Here is a 17,656-nt window from a genome sequence, read left to right on the forward strand (position 1 = left end):
TTTGAAAATGTAAATAGGTTTTGTATATATTGTATATTGAAGAGTAAAAATTTATAGGCAATATAAAATGTGAAAAATGACAGAAAGTTTGTGTGATGAGTTGTAATGGCAGCTACAATAAATGTGAAAAATGCCAGAAACTTTAAGGGATGAGTTGTAATGGCAGCTACAATAAAGAAAAAAAGAAAAGGTGTTAGTGCTACACGATTTTCTCCCCCTCCCCCTCCACCTAATTTTATGATTGATTCTGATTGAGAATTTTATGCTGATTAAGAATCGTATAAAAAGATTGGTCTCAAAATCAATGGAAAGTGCTCTAAACTGAAGTTGAAAGTACAAAATTATACGACAGATCCTTAATATTCGCCATCTTGAATATATGTCTAAAAGTTATCTTTTCAAAGTATTCACAACATGGTTTTTATTTTATCATAATGAAGACTTCGAATAGAACATGAGAATTCATTCACATTTAAATTATCACGCCAATTTGTTTTAACTAGGATTCTTACTAAAATGAATTTTAAAACAACAAAAATTGTTTATTAGCAAAGTATATATATTTAAAACTATAGACTTTTTTTTAATACTTCAAGTTAACCCCCCGTAAAAATTTATTTTCATTATGTCTGTCATACAAAAAGGAATGTTTCAAAATAATTTTTCTGTTTCTTCATTTATCAACATGTTATAGATCTTCAAAAACTACAAACAAACGTAATGGCCCTATTGCGTAGAATTTTGCTAATTAAAAACAGCTATTTTGCCACACAATTTCATTAAGAAAATTTTTTACAAAAAAAGATTAAAGAACTCCATTTTATTATTCAATGAAAGTTCACCTTTTCTATCACTTTTTTCTTTTATAATAACGCAAATTTTTATTAAAAAAATAGTCTTAAATTCTTTTATAAAAATAAAATTTTCAAGAAAGAATCATATGTTTTACAAGAGTAAGATGTTTTATAGCTCGTTTGTATATCTAATTACACTAGAAAGTAGTGAACGGAAACTTTCGGCTTCGGCCGATATTTCGGACGAAGTTTCGGCCGAAGCCGAAACCGAAATTTCTGCGACAGCAATTTTTTACTTTTCCTGTTTCGGCCGAAATTTCGGTTTCGGTCGATCACTACTAGAAAGAACTTTCGCGCCTACAATAATCCAAAAAAACATTTTTTCATAATAAAAACCAGGCTGGCAATATTTTGCTTAAGAGAACAAAATCAACCGTGACGTTAGGTTTATTCAAGATGGCGAATATTAGGGACTTGTCGTATGGTTTTGTACTTTCAACTTCAGTTTAGAGCACTTTCCATTGATTTTGAGACCAATCTTTTTATACGATTCTTAATCAGCATAAAATTCTCTATCAGAATCAATCATAAAATTAGGGGTGGGGGTGGGGGGTGGGGAGAAAGTTGAGTAGCGCCAAAGTGTTTTGGTTACCAAGTGATAAAGAAGAACATACTCAATATATTTCTGTAATACTATGCAATAGTATTTCTGGTAGTGAAAAAATTTTTTTTGTATTTTTTGTAATTAAGCATGGTAAAAAGAGACCCAGTGACCCATTTTCACTATTTACTCATGCGAAAACTATTTTCACTATTTATTCGTATGAAACAACAACTTTGTCTGAAAAGAGTAACGTAATTCCAGATAATCTCCATCTTTATAACCAACAGAATAAATTATTCAGGTTTCTACGAAGTTCAGGTTGGGCACTCAGCAAGTTCTAAAGAAAGTGAGAATATGTAATACAAAACTGAAATAAAAGCTGGAGATTAATGCTGAAAAAGCCTATATATTTGCAATTGCCTCAGTTTAGTTTAGTACACAACTTGTCTGTTTACACGGTCTGTTAGTATAAAGATTGCCTACGATGTAAGTTATTGAAGCACCTTTACATTTAGTATCAAGTTTAACAACATTGTTAATATCATTAAAAAAAATTTAAAGTCTGGTGTTTCATGCCACACATTTGAGCCCTAACCTTTTCAGAAGTCTAAGAACTAGCACTAAAAAAAAATGTTTCATTTAAGAATCTTTTTTATTCGTTTTATGCTCGTTGAGAATATCTCTATGAGAATAGAGATATAATAATAACAAAATAACTAACTGACATCATAAATATACGACAACAATAATCAAAATTTTTTAATTCGGTATAATATAAGTAGATAAATTCTGTTCTTGTCAACCTTTTTCATAGTATAATAGTCCGACAGTTATTATGTATAATGAGCAATTAGATTTTATCATTGTGTTTTGATTTCACTTCGTGTGTAGCCGATGAAGTTAAATAATTTTTAAACAATAAGTTATCACCATCGTTAAGCAAAATGGACTCCGAAAATGTAATAGATGAGTTACTTTGTTTTTCATTTATTTGCATGGTCATTGAAGCAGAAGTTCATGAACCTATTTCTCAAACTTTTATTGAGATCTATAGGTTCATAATAAACAAATAATTGAACAGAGTTTTCTCTGATTCGCTTAAATATATCAACTCTTAAGAACGATTCCTACTAGCTAAGGAGAAAAAAGCTGAAACCCAATAAAAATAGTTATCGAGTATGCTCTCCCACCTAAATCTTTTAAACAGAGTTCAGCTTTTAACAGAAGAAAAAATTATCAAAGAGTTTTTTGCATAAGAAATATTTTTATAAACTAATTTAGAATCGCATTATTAAAAAAATCGGTTGACCCTGTTTTTAATAATGCGATTTTTAAAAAATCTTTTATAAAACAATTAAATGCACTCTGAACTAAAGTAGACAACAAAAGTATTTGGAAAGAAAACAAAGATTAAACTCCAATGTTCATGAGATTTCAAAGATTAAACTCCACTTCAATTCTTTCATGAGATTTATGTCATCATTTACTTCATCGACTAATTGAAATCTCCTTTATTTTCCTATAATGGCTACCGTTTGAGTTTCCCATTTTAAGACTGTGCCCCCGCCACGCAGTTTACACACGAAGAATCTAGTTTCGTGATTTCCAGCAAAGCCCCTATTGGTTAGAGGAAATCATTAACATAATCCTATTCCCTTGGGTGGACCTTCAGACCACTAACCTAATGAATAGGCAAATAGCGCCAGTTATAATAAATTAATTAAAAATTATAAAAAAGCAAATCGAGAAAACATCTCGAACAACTAAATCTAAAAGTAAAGATAATTTAATAAGAAAGTTAGAACATTCCTCTCTCAATTACATTATTCTCATAAGCTAGAGACTTTTTACTAAAAATGCACAACTTTTGAATAGGCATTAAAACGATTCAAAGCTTCTTCGATAATAAGGCACCTGCTTTAGAAAGGCTTTAAACTGGATTGTTTACAGTATTCTTTATGCCTTCGTAAGAGACTTTAGTAATTGTGGAATATTTGGCTATTCATTTATTATGTCTTCATATACCTAAATTTTATCTTTCGTCAAATATTCTATCAAAACCCTAGTAAAAACTTTAGAATTCATTAAGTTTTAACCAGACCAATGACCAATGATTTTAATATAAATTTCCACTATACATTTGATTCTGAATATAAACAAAAGAAAAGAATGCAAATAACTTGGGAAGTATGCATTCTTCAAGTATATGTGTAAAAAATAAGCTAATGGAGAAGCAGTAGTTGTTCTTTAAATTTTGCCTAGGTTTTATCAATGATACTGACACAACTTGACTTTATTTTCTTCAACTCAAAGATATTTAAATTACTTTGCATTTTACAAATCCAAATTAAGCAGCGGTTTTAATAGCGTACTTTAACAACTTAATGTTAATTTTTTCTTGATTAATGTTTAAAGAAAAGTAGACGTAAATGCGCACAAATATGTGCGCATTTACGTCTACTCTAGATCGTGCTGCGGGAACTTTTTCCTTCTACCCAACTCTTCATATCCAATGCTCCTTTAAAAACAAAATTTCTACCATTTGGATATCAAGATGCAGGAGAAGGCTGTGGTGTCGACAACCAACAAAAGAGACATTCACCATTACTTGTTAAATCATAAATACTGCCCTTCCTCGCTTGAGAAATATCACATTTTTTACACAAAATCTTTTTACATTAATCATCGCTACAAAACTCTCAAAAGTCATTCTATAAAGATATTTATCAACAATAAATATATGATTTCATATTTAAAGTCCCAATACACGTGCATTTATGGTTATCTTCCTAGTATTGCTCTCATCGAACTGAATCACTCCGTATGATGGTGGAAGTGGCAAGTATTAGTTATCAACAATCATTATTTCTGATTTTGTATTTAAAATAATTGAGAAACGAAAATTAAGAAGTTTGGGAACATAATAGCATTTAAAATATATAAATCTAAATTATTAAGTTAAGTGAACTAAGTTAAATCGTAAGATGGATATTCTTGAAGATGAATGAAGAGGGTTAAAAGCTTAGCATCTTCACATACGGTGGCATTTTGTTCTTGCAACTTTTAATCCAAGAGTTGTTTTAGTCATTGAGTACATTTTTATATGGGTTCCATTCCTAATAACAACATATTCAGATAATTTGTTCTCAGAAAATTGAAAGATGCTAAGCTTACAGATTTTGTATATGGATGGGAATTTTAAGATGTTACTTCAAGTAATAACCTATATTTGCCATTTCTTGTATTTTCTGTTTCTATAATTATTCTGTTTCTACAACTTTTTTTTTGTTAACTGTTAACTTCTTTTTATTATTTCATTTGAGAACAATTAAAACAAACAAATTAAAAATTGTTTAACTTCTTTTCAAGTTATTTTAATCTAAACTTTGATATTTGAAAACATTTTGTTCCACAAAAAGATTATATTTTTTAACTAAATTTATAACAAAAAAATCTCTGTTTACTTTTTTTTAACTAAGATATTCTTTAAAAAATTCCATGTTAAAAATTGTCCCGTAATGTTGCTCAGTAAATCAAATTAGATTTTAAGGTATGGTTCCCACTAATTTTGTATGAATCATGATATTCAACCACACAGGTGTTTATCTTATTTTCTTAAGATCCAAAAGATTTACTTAGATCCTATGACTGTCTTGTTGACTATTATACCAAGGGTATATCAATTAATCAAAAAAAGTGCAAATCACATTTTTTGAGCCGAATAAAAAGCAACGTCATATTTAACATAATTATCATAAAAGAACTAATTTAAAGTTTGATTATTGAATTTTCTTTCAATGTAAATGAATAAATAATGATTTGTTTTGTTTATATTTTTTCACTTCTTCATTCTTCATTTTGTATCACCTGTTTCTGTAAAAAGATTCAAAAACACAATTTAAATGAAAACTTTCGACTCTCAAATTCGTTTGTTGTATGATATTTTTACTCCTGTCAGTTTGCAGTTGTGCAAGCATGACTTTAACTTTGCACCGGCTTTCTTTTTTTTTTTTTTTTTGAAAAAAAAAATTTATTGCTTATTATTGTAAACGGAGATAAAGAGATTAAATAAAATCAGAGCCAAATATTTGTCCCACACCAGTTAAATCAAATTTTTTTTCAACCTGCTTCTCAAAATCTGATACAATATATCCTTTTAACTAAACGATTCGAAAAAATGAAGTATCCTTTGTGATATTCTTGTCACCATCATTAAAGATGATTAAAGATTATTGAGAATTGTTTAAGATGAGGACCAAGTTAAGCATAAGTTTAGAAGTGTTGTTGCAATATAAAAGTAATTATCTTCGTTTGAAGCAATCCTTTAAATTTCTGTATTTATTAAGCAACAGTTGAATTTAAATAAGAAGATGCAAGAATTGCATAAGTTATGTCGAGGTATTTTAAGTGAAGATCTGTAAAAACGGCTCAATTCCATTGTGCTCAATAATTTAAGTTGTTACTATAAAACACTTCATCGGAAAATAAAATTTTCCCCAGATCCCTGTTGCTTTTTAAATCTAAGTCAACAAAACATTCCTTACAAAAAATATATCAAGCTCAATGTATTACATCTGATGCCAAAATGAATCTTTGTTAACTGCCCATTTATAAGTGGCCGTAACTCATGTACATGCCGCCTTAAAATTTGTGAAAGTTCCAAGTGCGAAAGTAGCAGTAAAGCTGAATAATGTGCATAAGTTTGTTGGATTACTTATTCCCTCATTGGTGAATGAAATCCAGTAAACCTCTGTTAACAACCTTTCATCATTATCAATAATTTTGTATTTTAGGCTGGAATTAAGGCTATTCAAATACAGTTAACGTTGACAAATATGAAAAGTTTGAAAATGAAAATTGACTTGTGATCTATTGATTGTTGATCTCTAATTTTATTACTTAAACGCAATTTACTCTATGACAAACTGGTTTGAAATTGTATTTCATCATTTTCTTCAAAATTGTCAAATTTATTCATTAATTTATATAACTGAGTCGCAAAGATACATGATCAGTTAATAGGGTTCTTGAGGAAAAAAAGTTTAAGAGACTCACACTATGATTGAGCGTTAAATGGCTCTAAAAAGATTTTATGCTTCACTCTGTGTCAATCTATTTAAAAGAGTAAATTAAAAAGTTAATTGTGCGCCCACAGTTCCAATTACAGTTAATTCGCTGAGAGGTCGGGAAAATTAAATAGTTTTTTTTCCATTTTAATTGTTTTTTGGTTTCCTTGAAAAAAATATATATATACAAAATGGTTTACATCAATTTCACAATTTTATCTCAAAATAGATTAATTAGTCGTTAGTCTAAAAATGCCGTCAAGCACGCTCTGTCTCAATTACCAAATTATCGCTAAATTATCGTGAGCTTATGAAAGTCGACATAAAATGAAAACTTGTTGTTAAAGCACTCAGAAATGCTAGTCGTAGCTACAAAATTGCAGCCGATCCTTAATTTTGGTCAGATTCTATAAACTTGCTGGAAGAAAAATCTGACAACCGTAGCCCATACCAACTTCAGTTTATACTTCCATAAATCTAATGAAAGTTTCAAAATTCCAAGTAATTTAGTCTGTCGATTCGTTTTAATTTGTTTAACATGCTTTTAGATAAACAAAATAAATTACTTTATCACGTTAAAAAGTTTAGGAAATTGGGAAGCGTAATGATTCATCGAAGGTATAATAGGGGTGCACAGTAAAATAAATAAAATTAGATGGAAGATTGGTTATAGCGTTCAGTCTACGTAATATTCTTTCTTTATGTTTTGTTGCATTATGCACAGTGTTGTAGTGTTGTAATGTCATATAGCTTTTATATTAGGTGTGACTATAACTATGCTTTATATATTTACGCACAGTATATATATTTATATTTTATTATATTATATTAAATATGGAATTTTCCTAAAGATGTAATAGAAAAAAGAGTGTGAAGTTATTTAACTTTAAAAAAAATTATTCTGAAGTGATTTAGAAATCTGAATATCAAACAACATATGATTTCTCCTAATTAATTTTTTATATGTTTTATTGAAAACTGCTGCTTTATGTCTCATTGCATTATAATTTTTAAATACAAAACTTCACAATAAATATTTGAATAGTTTCTTTTAATGGTATTATACTTTACTAGATGACTTGTGAGGAAATGGGAGAAGAAAATGTAGGTTTTAAAATATTTTTTTCCCAATAGTTCTGTTTACATCTGAAGTATGAAATAAATACAAACAGTAGTGCTAATTGTTTACCTTTTAATTTATATTACTTCAGTTGCACTGAATATGGAATAAAATGTATATGTATATGACACATAAGTTTTAATCAGAAATAGATTTTGATAACACTATCACACACATTTATAAATACCATAATTGATTAGAATTATACTTGAAAACTTCTCTTAAAAAAGAGTTAGTAGTTATTAGTTTGAAAAATAAAGCTATATAAATATTATGGTAATAGGTTTTCCTTATTCTGTAATTATATATTTGTGTCCTATCAAGCAAATGTTTTCTCCTATTTTTACTTTTTATTTGAGTAGTTGTTTTTTTAATGCATGTGTATGTGAATGTGTACACATATGCATAAAAAGACTATTAAAAAAATAAAGACTCTGTTCCCTCTCGCCTCATTGGACATACAATTGTTAAGTTTTTGTTTCAGACATGGAGTAAATAGTTTGAACAATAGAACATTATATATGTAGTATGTTTATAAAATAGAGCAATATGTTTTTTAAAAAGACAATAAATAATTAAAATTGTTGTTAATATCAATAAATTACTCTACAGTTGATAAAAAAACAACAACAATTAAATAGAAAGGAAAGAATGTAAAATAAAGCTTATCTTTTTGTGCATCTAGTACATCAGTATATTTTTGTTCGCATCAGTTTATATACATAAAATTGAGTATTTTCTGGAGTTATTGTATGTTTCTTTTTTTATATATATATAAATATTGTGCCTCTACATAAGTACATTTGAAAGCTATGTTAAATAAAAATTCTTTATAAAGTGATTTAATTAAATACACTATAGATTAAGGATGTATATATTTTTTATACCATAAATGTATATGCTTATACATACATACATACATACATACATACATACATACATACATACATACATACATACATACATACATACATACATACATACATACATACATACATACATACATACATACATACTTAAATATATACATACATATATATTTATGGTGTAAAACATGTATACATATTTAAAGCATGAGTTTTAAAGTTTTATTATTCATAATCTCTTAGGCAACTTTTATTTACTTTAATTTTAAATGTCATAAACATTTGTGCAGTTTGTCTACATTTAGTGCTATAAATAAGAGGTTACCTCATTCAAAAAAATGATTAAATCAAACTTTGACAAAACAGACTCCTTTACATAAAAGCATTGGTTAATAATTCAGTTTTTGTCTTTGTGTAATAAACGCACACACATGCACACAAAGTTTTTCTCAAATAAACTATAAAAAGTACTTGTGTTTTTATTTGTATTTATTTCAGCACTACTGTTGTAAGTTTCAGTTTTTATGATTTTATCTTTGAAGATTAGTTCAGCAAAAAAATTTTACAAAAAAAATTAATGACTAATTGTATATAAATTGCAATAATGGCTTTAAGTGAAGTGATTGTTTGCCATAAATATCTTTTTCATGATATGTTGTTGCTTACTTTGTTCTTCTATGCTATTTTAGTGTAGATCAGATATGGGAGATGAAGAGGTGCATGCAAAAAGCATTGGGTTAAGAATCCAAGGCAAGATAGCCAGTAAAATGTCATCTAAAGGTTTGGCAAAACAAGTTGTTGATGGACCTACCTCTGAACTAATTGATAACTGCTATAGAATTGCAAAAAACTACCTTGAAAGCAAAAAAGAAGCAGAAAAAGTCATGAAAAATATGATTAAAGTTGTAGTCAAAGTTGCTCTATTGTCCTCTAACAATCGCTTTACAAAAGAAGAAATCTCAATGATTCAAAATTTTCAGAGTAAATTCAAAACCATAGCTAAATCTATAATAAGTTTTTATGAAGTGGATTTTACATTTGATTGTGAGTATACTGTCACGATGATGCGGGATTCTCAGAAGCTCTTAGAAAAAGCTGTTTGTAATCATCTTACAGCAAAATCATTGAAACGTATAGAGAGTGTCTATAATTTCTACTCTAACCCTGAAGTTTTAGAATCTGTTTTTCAACCTGGTAGCAAGTTTAGACCGTATCTAGCTAATGTTGTTAAGTCATTGAACACACTTATAGAGCAGGGCCAGCTATAAATGAGCTGCTAACTCACACACATTTAAAATCACGCATTTAAAATGGCTTCATTTATAACTTCAAAAAGTGTGTTCTTAAGCAAGTTGCACTGAAAGATTTGACTCTTCCATGTAGTGAAGTTTTGCTTCTGGGTATTTTCTTTAATTGTATATTTGTATGTCAGGGTTCTATTTTGAATGGCATAAGCATTTAACACTTTATTATATTGGTGCAATAATTGGTTGCTTCTCTTTTAAAACAATCATTTAAACCATTTTATCCTGATATTTTTATTTCAGCTTTTTATCGAGACAGTGACTAATTTTCCAACTCATTTTGATGTGAGAGAAAGCAATCAAAAGAGAGTATATTCAGCTTGTTAAATAAAACTTCAGTTTTCATTGGAAATTTTAATCACAGTTCGTTTTTTAAATAATCCTTCATGTTTTATAATATACAAGAAAAACAAAATAGAAAAATGTGATAAACGAAAATAAGGTTTTTATTATTAGATTATATTTATTTCAGGGTTAAAGCATTATTAAAACAGATTTTTAAATGATTTCTTATGGCTATGTATCTTTTTTTTATTATTCTTTATTTTTATTTAGTTAAAGAAAACAAAAAACTTTTTTAACTTTAAGATAATGCGCATATGCGTCAATCGGATGATGAAACATCAATTTTTATTATTATTACTATTATTCTTTTTAAATTTTCTTTATTTCATTTTTTGAAAGATTTTTATAGTGTTTGTATTCAGGAAATATTAGATTAAATTTAAAAAAATTTTTATAGTCGGAATCAAATCTAATATTTTCTGAACAAAAGGGCTATATAAATATCTCTTATAAATTTAAATCAAATAAATTTCAAAAGAACTCAGATAACAGGTTTCATCACCCCACTGACGTGTATAAAAATTCTCTTAAGACATAAGGTTATTGAAACGCATGCGTAAGGTTTGGGTTTCTGTCAACCTTTAAATGGTATGTTTTTATAATGTTGTGCACACTAATGATTTACAGCGATTCAATATTTTTTAGTCAAAAAATTCTTTTAGTAATTGCTTTTCTTAATGTACGAAGCCAAACAACCCTTGAAATTCCTTTTATTATATGTCTAATAGTATAGACTTCGAGTTTTTCTTTGAATTTAATATCGACTTAGTTGTGTATAGATCTTAATGTATTAATTTCCGTTGTAGTAAAGATTTTTTTAAATAGCAATTAAATGGCATGATTTAAACTTTAATTTTCAATTGAATTACACTCAGTCAAATCGTGTTTGATCATGGCTATATTTACTACAGGCCTTCCCGTCACGAATCCGTAGTTTTGACTGGGAGCGGACAATCTTACTGAAAATATAAAAAATGGCTGAAAAAGTTAGCGAGCCACGTTTTTTCAGTTAATTTACTAAATTTTAAAGGAACTGTTTAAATGCACAAAGTGTGTAATGCAGTGTTTATTAAATATAAAATTTTAATAAAACAATTCAAAAAAATAATTAAAAACAACATTTTTCAGAATAATGAATGAATTTTAATTATTTAAAAACTAAATCACAAAAGAAAAATAAACAACCTTTAAACTAATGCAGAAAAAGCTATTAAAATATACATCAAATATAATAAGTGTTACGAAAAATATACATAGCAATATTTTTTATTGTTTTACAGATAAATTTAAAACCTTCAATCCAGGTTCCTTTAGTGGACTTAGAAAAATGAAATAAACAATTTTTAAGAAATATGCTTGACACTATAACATCATGTTTCTTTAGCATGTTAAAGTTATAAATATCCGATATCATCATAAATATATTGCACAACGACTTTCTGCATATTCTATCCTAAGTAAATAAGTCAGCTGTAAAAGTCGTTTAATCTATGGCTACTTTACCCTAACTTATATTAATTTATCACTAGTTTATAAAAAGATAAAATTTAAAAAGTTAATTTTTTTTAAGGTTGAAATACCCAAAACTAAACTATTATTAAAGAAAAACTGATGGCATCCTGCACCAGGAGTTGAGATTGTGCATATTATGCTCAAAGCAAGCGTTGTATTGCGTATCATCTCTCTCCTAAAGTTTACTCCAGAGATATTTTTTTTTGTGTATGTTTTAGTAACTCACAAATTTTAAGAGAATAAATTATGTAAAGAATTTTAAATAAGTGTAAAAACTATCATATATATCATGATATCTTGCTTCAATTTAACAGAATTTTTTGTGTTATACCAAAAGTACCAAAAATATATTACTGACTTACACATTTAGTTCAATAATTGTTCATTTGGTTAAATTATTAGGGAACAGTTTTGGTCAAACTATCATTGTGGATTTATTCTTAATCATCGCTCATTTAGACAATGGGATGAAGAAATCATGAAGAATTTGCTGTTATAACTAGCAAAGCAAATCATCATTAAAAATTTTAGAAAAATTCTTTAATGATAAATATGCAACCATTTCTGTAATTGATTCAATCATCTGAGCAGTTCCCAAATTGCTTCAATATGTTCAAACTTTCAAAAAAGTATGCCTTTTATAATAGAATTCCTATAAAACACAAATAAATTTGATCAGATGAATATTGTGTAAAATTGAGTAATTCATTTTTACATATATTTCCTTCCTTTGGCATTTTTAACTGATAAAAAATCTTTCATGTAAGTCTTGATGATTGTTTAAATCTATAAAAGGATATAGATTTAAAAGAATATACAATGTATAAAAAGCTATTTTTCTATACATAAAATAAAACACTATGATTAATTACAGAATAAGTGTATTCATAAGATGCAATAATTATTGTTTAAAAATTCAACTTAAATCACAAACTCATTTAATATACATTTATTTTCAATCACTCCCGACATAAAAATGTTATCTATTTTAAAAAGCACTAGATAGTAATAAATATACTAACAAAATTATTTAGAAAAATAAATTTTAGAATAGAGTGTACTATACAATTAAAAAAGCTATTAGTTGAGAGGTATCTACCTAGTTTATAAGATACCTTTCAATCACAAAAGTTATTAGATCAGTGTAATGTTAAACATAAACATATACGCCACTGAGTTTTTTACAAGCTATTATTTAAGCTAGAACTATTTTATATAATCAAAACGAACATGGTTTTGGCAACTACCAAATTCTTTCTCGTTAGTTCAATATGAAAACATAAGTATCAAATCAACCAGTTCAGGGACTACTAAAATGAAACCAAGTTACATTTGGTTCAACATTTTACTGGTTTTACTTATTAACCTTTCCATTTGATAAACTATTATTAATTTTTCCATGTGGATTTGACCCTCTATTGCTTTCAACTAGTGGTGTATTTCTTTTATTATCATCAAATTTTTTATCTAGTCCATCATCAGTTAGAGTTACAACATCTTCTTGCTTTTCACTTCTTCTTTGAATATCATCACCTATAACTCTTAAGCAAGCTCCAATAGCACGGAGTCTTCGCATAGATTCATTAGATATTCTTCGCCTCAATGATGGACGATTTGGTCGAGCTGATACTTCCCCATTATCTTCATTTGGAGCTGTTTCGTTATTTTTCTTTTTAAAGAATTTAAAAACGCCCATTTTCTAGAATTAAAAAAATATTAATAAAATTAGTTATATGATGCATTAGCCTAAACGTCAAACAACTATATATATATATATATATATATATATATATATATATATATATATATATATATATATATACATATACATATACATATATATACATACATACATACATACATACATACATACATACATACATACATACATACATACATACATACATACATACATACATACAACATACGTACATACATACATATATACATACATACATACATACATACATACATACATACATACATACATACATACATACATACATACATACATATACATACATATACATACATATACATACATATACATACATATACATACATATACATACATACATATACATACATATACATACATATACATTCATATACATATGTTACATACATACACAAACAAACTGAAATTTTCTTACTTGACTATTCTAAACTTGTTCCTTTAATAAGAGACGTCACAAGATCTGCCTTGTTGTGGCTTTGAGTTATCCTTTTATCACTAATTTCGCTGATGTAATAATCTTTCGTTGTGATACCGTTTTATACTAAGTACTTCCACAGACTTTTTAGACCACCGTTAAGTCTCTCCTTCGCAGAAATTTTTTTGTCGGTAAATAGACGTGACTTTCCTAACATTTATTAATAAAGAAAAACGTTACAAAATGTTTATTTGATTAAATAACATCCAAAAGTAAAAAATAATTACGGCAAAAGAGCAATATAATCTTAGGCCGATCTCGAACGCAGTTTGTTCAATTAATTTCGGACAGCGTTGCCAATTGCGTTAATTCTGCGATGAATATCGCAAAAAGTAAAGAACACAAGTTTTTAGGTCGTATGAATTAGCCAAACTAGCAGCAAAATTTATAATTTAATTATATGTTAATGCTTACTCCTATTTAATTTAAATTCTCTTCAATTTAGAAATGTAAGCGCGTTAGATTTACAGGGATTTTATAAAACACGAGCACGTCGTTTTACTTTCGTTGCGATTATTACGTTTAAAATTCTTTGCATTCCTTTATCACACTGAATAAAATAAAATTTTAAAATGTAAGAGGAAGTTACTCTAAAATTTAATTAACGGTACAAATTATGATTCATTACACAACGTTCTAAATGTAAAGGAAATAAAAACGTGTTTATATTATGAATAACATGTATAAAGTGGCTTTTATAAAAAAAACTTAGCTACTTTTCTGCCCATCAATGTTAGTCCCACCATCAGTTGTAGTTTTCTTTTCGCAGTTGTTGTTCTATTAAAATTTCTTATTATTTATTCAATCGATGTTACTTAAGCATTTTTGTGTTAAATATCTAATGATATCCTAAAATCGAAAAGAATTTCATGAAGACACCCTTAATGCTATGAAACTTTTTTTGTACAAGTTGAATTCAACCAGGGGAGCAGTCTTAGAAAAAAATAAAAATAAAAATAAAAACAAAATAAAAAAGTATCCTTATTAACCGATAAAAAAAAGTATTTTAATTAACCGATCATTAAAATGGTAGTACAAGAATAAAACAAACAAACAAAAAAAATGTTGAATTTTTATTAGGCTCAAGCTTAGCATTAAAAGTCTTTGTTTCAGAGATAATTTTCCAGCAAATCCGTCATAAATTAAAAAAAAAAAAAATACTTTAAGCTATATTGAAATAAGTATCATCCAACATTTAAATACTGTGGCCAGATGGTAAAACTTTTTTAACAATTAGATTATTTTAGATAATGTAACCAGATGGCAAAACTTAGTATAAATACATTATTTTATCAATGTCTAATTCAGATTTCGAAGTAAAACAATTATTGCCTATTTTCTGAAAGATGCGGCTTATTTTAAAATTTTAGTCATACAGTTAATGTACAGCGTTTATCGTAATTGCACCTGGCGACTATTTAAAAAAAATTTTTTAATTGTTAAAGAGAAAATTTGATTTAAAATTTATATATATATGACTAATTTTTTTACACAATTTTGCTGTAAATTTATAAAGATGGATAAATGCAATTTATTTTGTTTCAATGTATAAAGATTACATCATTAGTTAATTACTGCTTTTATATTTCTTGTTGGACGAATTAAAGTTCTGGAGCTGATAAGTTAAAGATTTCAGCAGCCATTTATTTTCAACAATAATGTTTTGGTTTACGCTCGTTAACAAGGCTATTTAATTTTTTATTTCAAGCAATCAAATTAATAGTTTTAAGTGGTAATAATTAACAATTAATAAATAAAAATCATTATTTTTCAGAGTAGGTAACGCATGCAAGTGAAGTGGTAAAGAATCTTAAAAATGTCGTGATATATTTACTATAAGCAAGTTTTAAAGTTTAGCCCCTTTGCCTAGCCTGTCATTTAAATTTTTCAACATTGGTATATTAAAATTCCATCACCCAATCAATTCACGACTTCCATTCTAAAGTGTAAGTGTAGTTTCCGAGTTTTTCTGTTATTTAAGGAAGAAAATGCTTGGGACTAATTTGATCCGACGGAATATGAGTCGTCCGAAAAATGAATTCCAAAATTTTTGCTTGTTGAGTATATTATTGTATTCCTTTCTTATTTTTGCTACAGAATAGTTTTTGCTTTTCATTCTTGGAAAATGTTTTTTTTTTTTAAATGGCTTTTCAAAAAGCAAAAAAATTTGCAGAATTTTTGAAGCCGGAGAGAAAACTCAACCAAATTTATCTTAAGTTGACTTCATTAAAAAGTTAAATTGCAAATCGACCAAAAAATACGAAGTCTCATAATATTAAAACTTTAAAATTATTATAGTGCCGCTCATCTTTTATTATTTTAGATGAGATTGCTCATAATTTCAATTTTGTTTTTTTCAAGTCTCATTTTTATAAAGTGTTGTTTAGCTAGAAAGAAAAATTTAAGTTAAAAAACTTGCGTTTTATTAAATTAAAAAACTCTTTTTTTTTTTATCATAATATTATCATTTTAATCCCCCGTCTCGGTAAAACTAATAGTCTTAATTTTTTGACAAAATTGCTTTTTTGTTTCATTAAATTCTTTTTGACTTTTCTTTAAATACTTCTTTAAAATTTTTAAAAGTTCTTAATTACTTTTTCTCTAACTCAAAAGAAAAAAAATATGTTTCAGGAAATAAACAAATGATAAACAAGTGATACTTGTTAAAAATCAATATTTAAAGTTACTTTGAACTGAACTCACTCACTAAAAACATATGTTCAGAACAAAATTACAAAAAACTTGAGGTAGCATATATTTGTGCTCTGATTCCTTACAAATAAATTAAGTAGTTCATGTTTATAGATACCGGTAAAAAATATTAGAATGCTGAAGTAATATAGAAAATGGAATTCAGTGTGCCGTGAATAACATGCTCTCCTGAGCAGCATACTAAAAGATTGGTTTGCTCTGTATGGATAGTTGTTAGTAAGCTAATATAGGCAAATGAAAACATTAGTGGTTTTGTTGAAACCAATGTTTATAAGCTGACAGTGCTGAATAATTATTGAAAGATGATGACATCAGCACAGAAATAAGTCAATCTCAAGCACCAGATACAAGTACTCTTAATTTGAAAGCAATAACTGTATCCCTATTATATTTTGTTATAACTGTATTCCTCTTATATTTTGTTAACTGCTTGCTCTAAGCCGGATTTGCCTCTGTGCTTTGTAAGAAGCACGCAGTACTAAAATAAACATATTGACCACTGATGTAACTCATATACACAAATGGGTGCTTTTTGGATATTATTAACGTTAAAAATCGAAAGATAATAGTTTAGTAAGAGAACCTCAGTTGTAAAAATTATAAAAGCTTCACCCAAGCATTTAGATTAATTGTATGAGTAGCAGGTAACTAATTGTACTAACGCAAATTTCCTCTATAAAAGCTCCGGTCAACACCCGTTACCTCTTACTTTAATAGTATTCATTAAAACTAGAATATGATTCAAATAAGTATTTGTTAACTAATTTTCATAGATTTGAACCATAAGTTTGTAAACTTAGCAGTAAATGACTTATGTTGCACTAACATTTGTTAATTAGTCTGTAATTATGTTTATAAACAGTATTTCCATAGATATGAGTTTTGTGGTTTTCCATATGGTTTGCCTGAAGAGTTTGGTAAAAAACAATCTCTCAAAAAGCTCTTGATTTATGAAGCAGCACAGGAGAGTGTTGCAGGTTGATTAGCACAAATGAACTCAAAAATTGCATACAAGCAGACATGTTCGGATCTCTAAACCTTAGTAGAGAATTGATTACTGATAACTAAAGAATCAGCAGTTTTATGTCAGCTCCAATATTACTATGAAAGAAAAATTAAT

The 17,656-nt window shown here is 27.5% G+C and overlaps 2 protein-coding genes across 6 annotated transcripts; one reads left to right on the forward strand and one right to left on the reverse strand.

Annotated features, from left to right (window-relative positions):
* Positions 1 to 6,782: 6,782 nt before the first annotated feature.
* On the forward strand, positions 6,783 to 10,989 carry LOC145187887 (tumor necrosis factor alpha-induced protein 8-like protein). Of its 4 annotated transcripts, none has more exons than XM_090081053.1 (3): positions 6,947 to 6,965; positions 7,539 to 7,568; positions 9,140 to 10,989. In XM_090081053.1, the coding sequence occupies exons 2-3, from the start codon at positions 7,539 to 7,541 to the stop codon at positions 9,716 to 9,718; spliced, it is 609 nt and encodes a 202-aa protein (XP_089937179.1). In that variant the 5' UTR covers positions 6,947 to 6,965; the 3' UTR covers positions 9,719 to 10,989. The 4 variants fall into 4 exon arrangements, with proteins under 4 accessions (XP_089937204.1, XP_089937179.1, XP_089937195.1 ...); XM_090081069.1 differs by lacking the exon at positions 6,947 to 6,965 and adding an exon at positions 7,068 to 7,082; XM_090081061.1 differs by lacking the exon at positions 6,947 to 6,965 and adding an exon at positions 7,134 to 7,149.
* A 230-nt stretch (positions 10,990 to 11,219) lies between these two features.
* LOC145188162 (uncharacterized) lies at positions 11,220 to 14,672 on the reverse strand. Of its 2 annotated transcripts, XM_090081117.1 has the most exons (3): positions 14,541 to 14,672; positions 13,765 to 13,974; positions 11,220 to 13,310 (listed from the first exon to the last, which is right to left on the reverse strand). In XM_090081117.1, exon 3 carries the CDS (start codon positions 13,305 to 13,307, stop codon positions 12,966 to 12,968), a length of 342 nt encoding a protein of 113 aa, XP_089937243.1. In that variant the 5' UTR covers positions 13,308 to 13,310; positions 13,765 to 13,974; positions 14,541 to 14,672; the 3' UTR covers positions 11,220 to 12,965. The 2 variants fall into 2 exon arrangements, with proteins under 2 accessions (XP_089937243.1, XP_089937236.1); XM_090081110.1 differs by lacking the exon at positions 14,541 to 14,672 and having other exon boundaries at positions 13,765 to 13,992.
* Between the last annotated feature and the right edge of the window lie 2,984 nt (positions 14,673 to 17,656).

The sequence above is a fragment of the Hydra viridissima genome, unplaced genomic scaffold, assembly GCF_058129835.1.
Source record: "Hydra viridissima isolate aposymbiotic clone 2 unplaced genomic scaffold, HvirCarnegie_v1 scaffold_1, whole genome shotgun sequence".
NCBI lineage: Eukaryota > Metazoa > Cnidaria > Hydrozoa > Anthoathecata > Hydridae > Hydra > Hydra viridissima.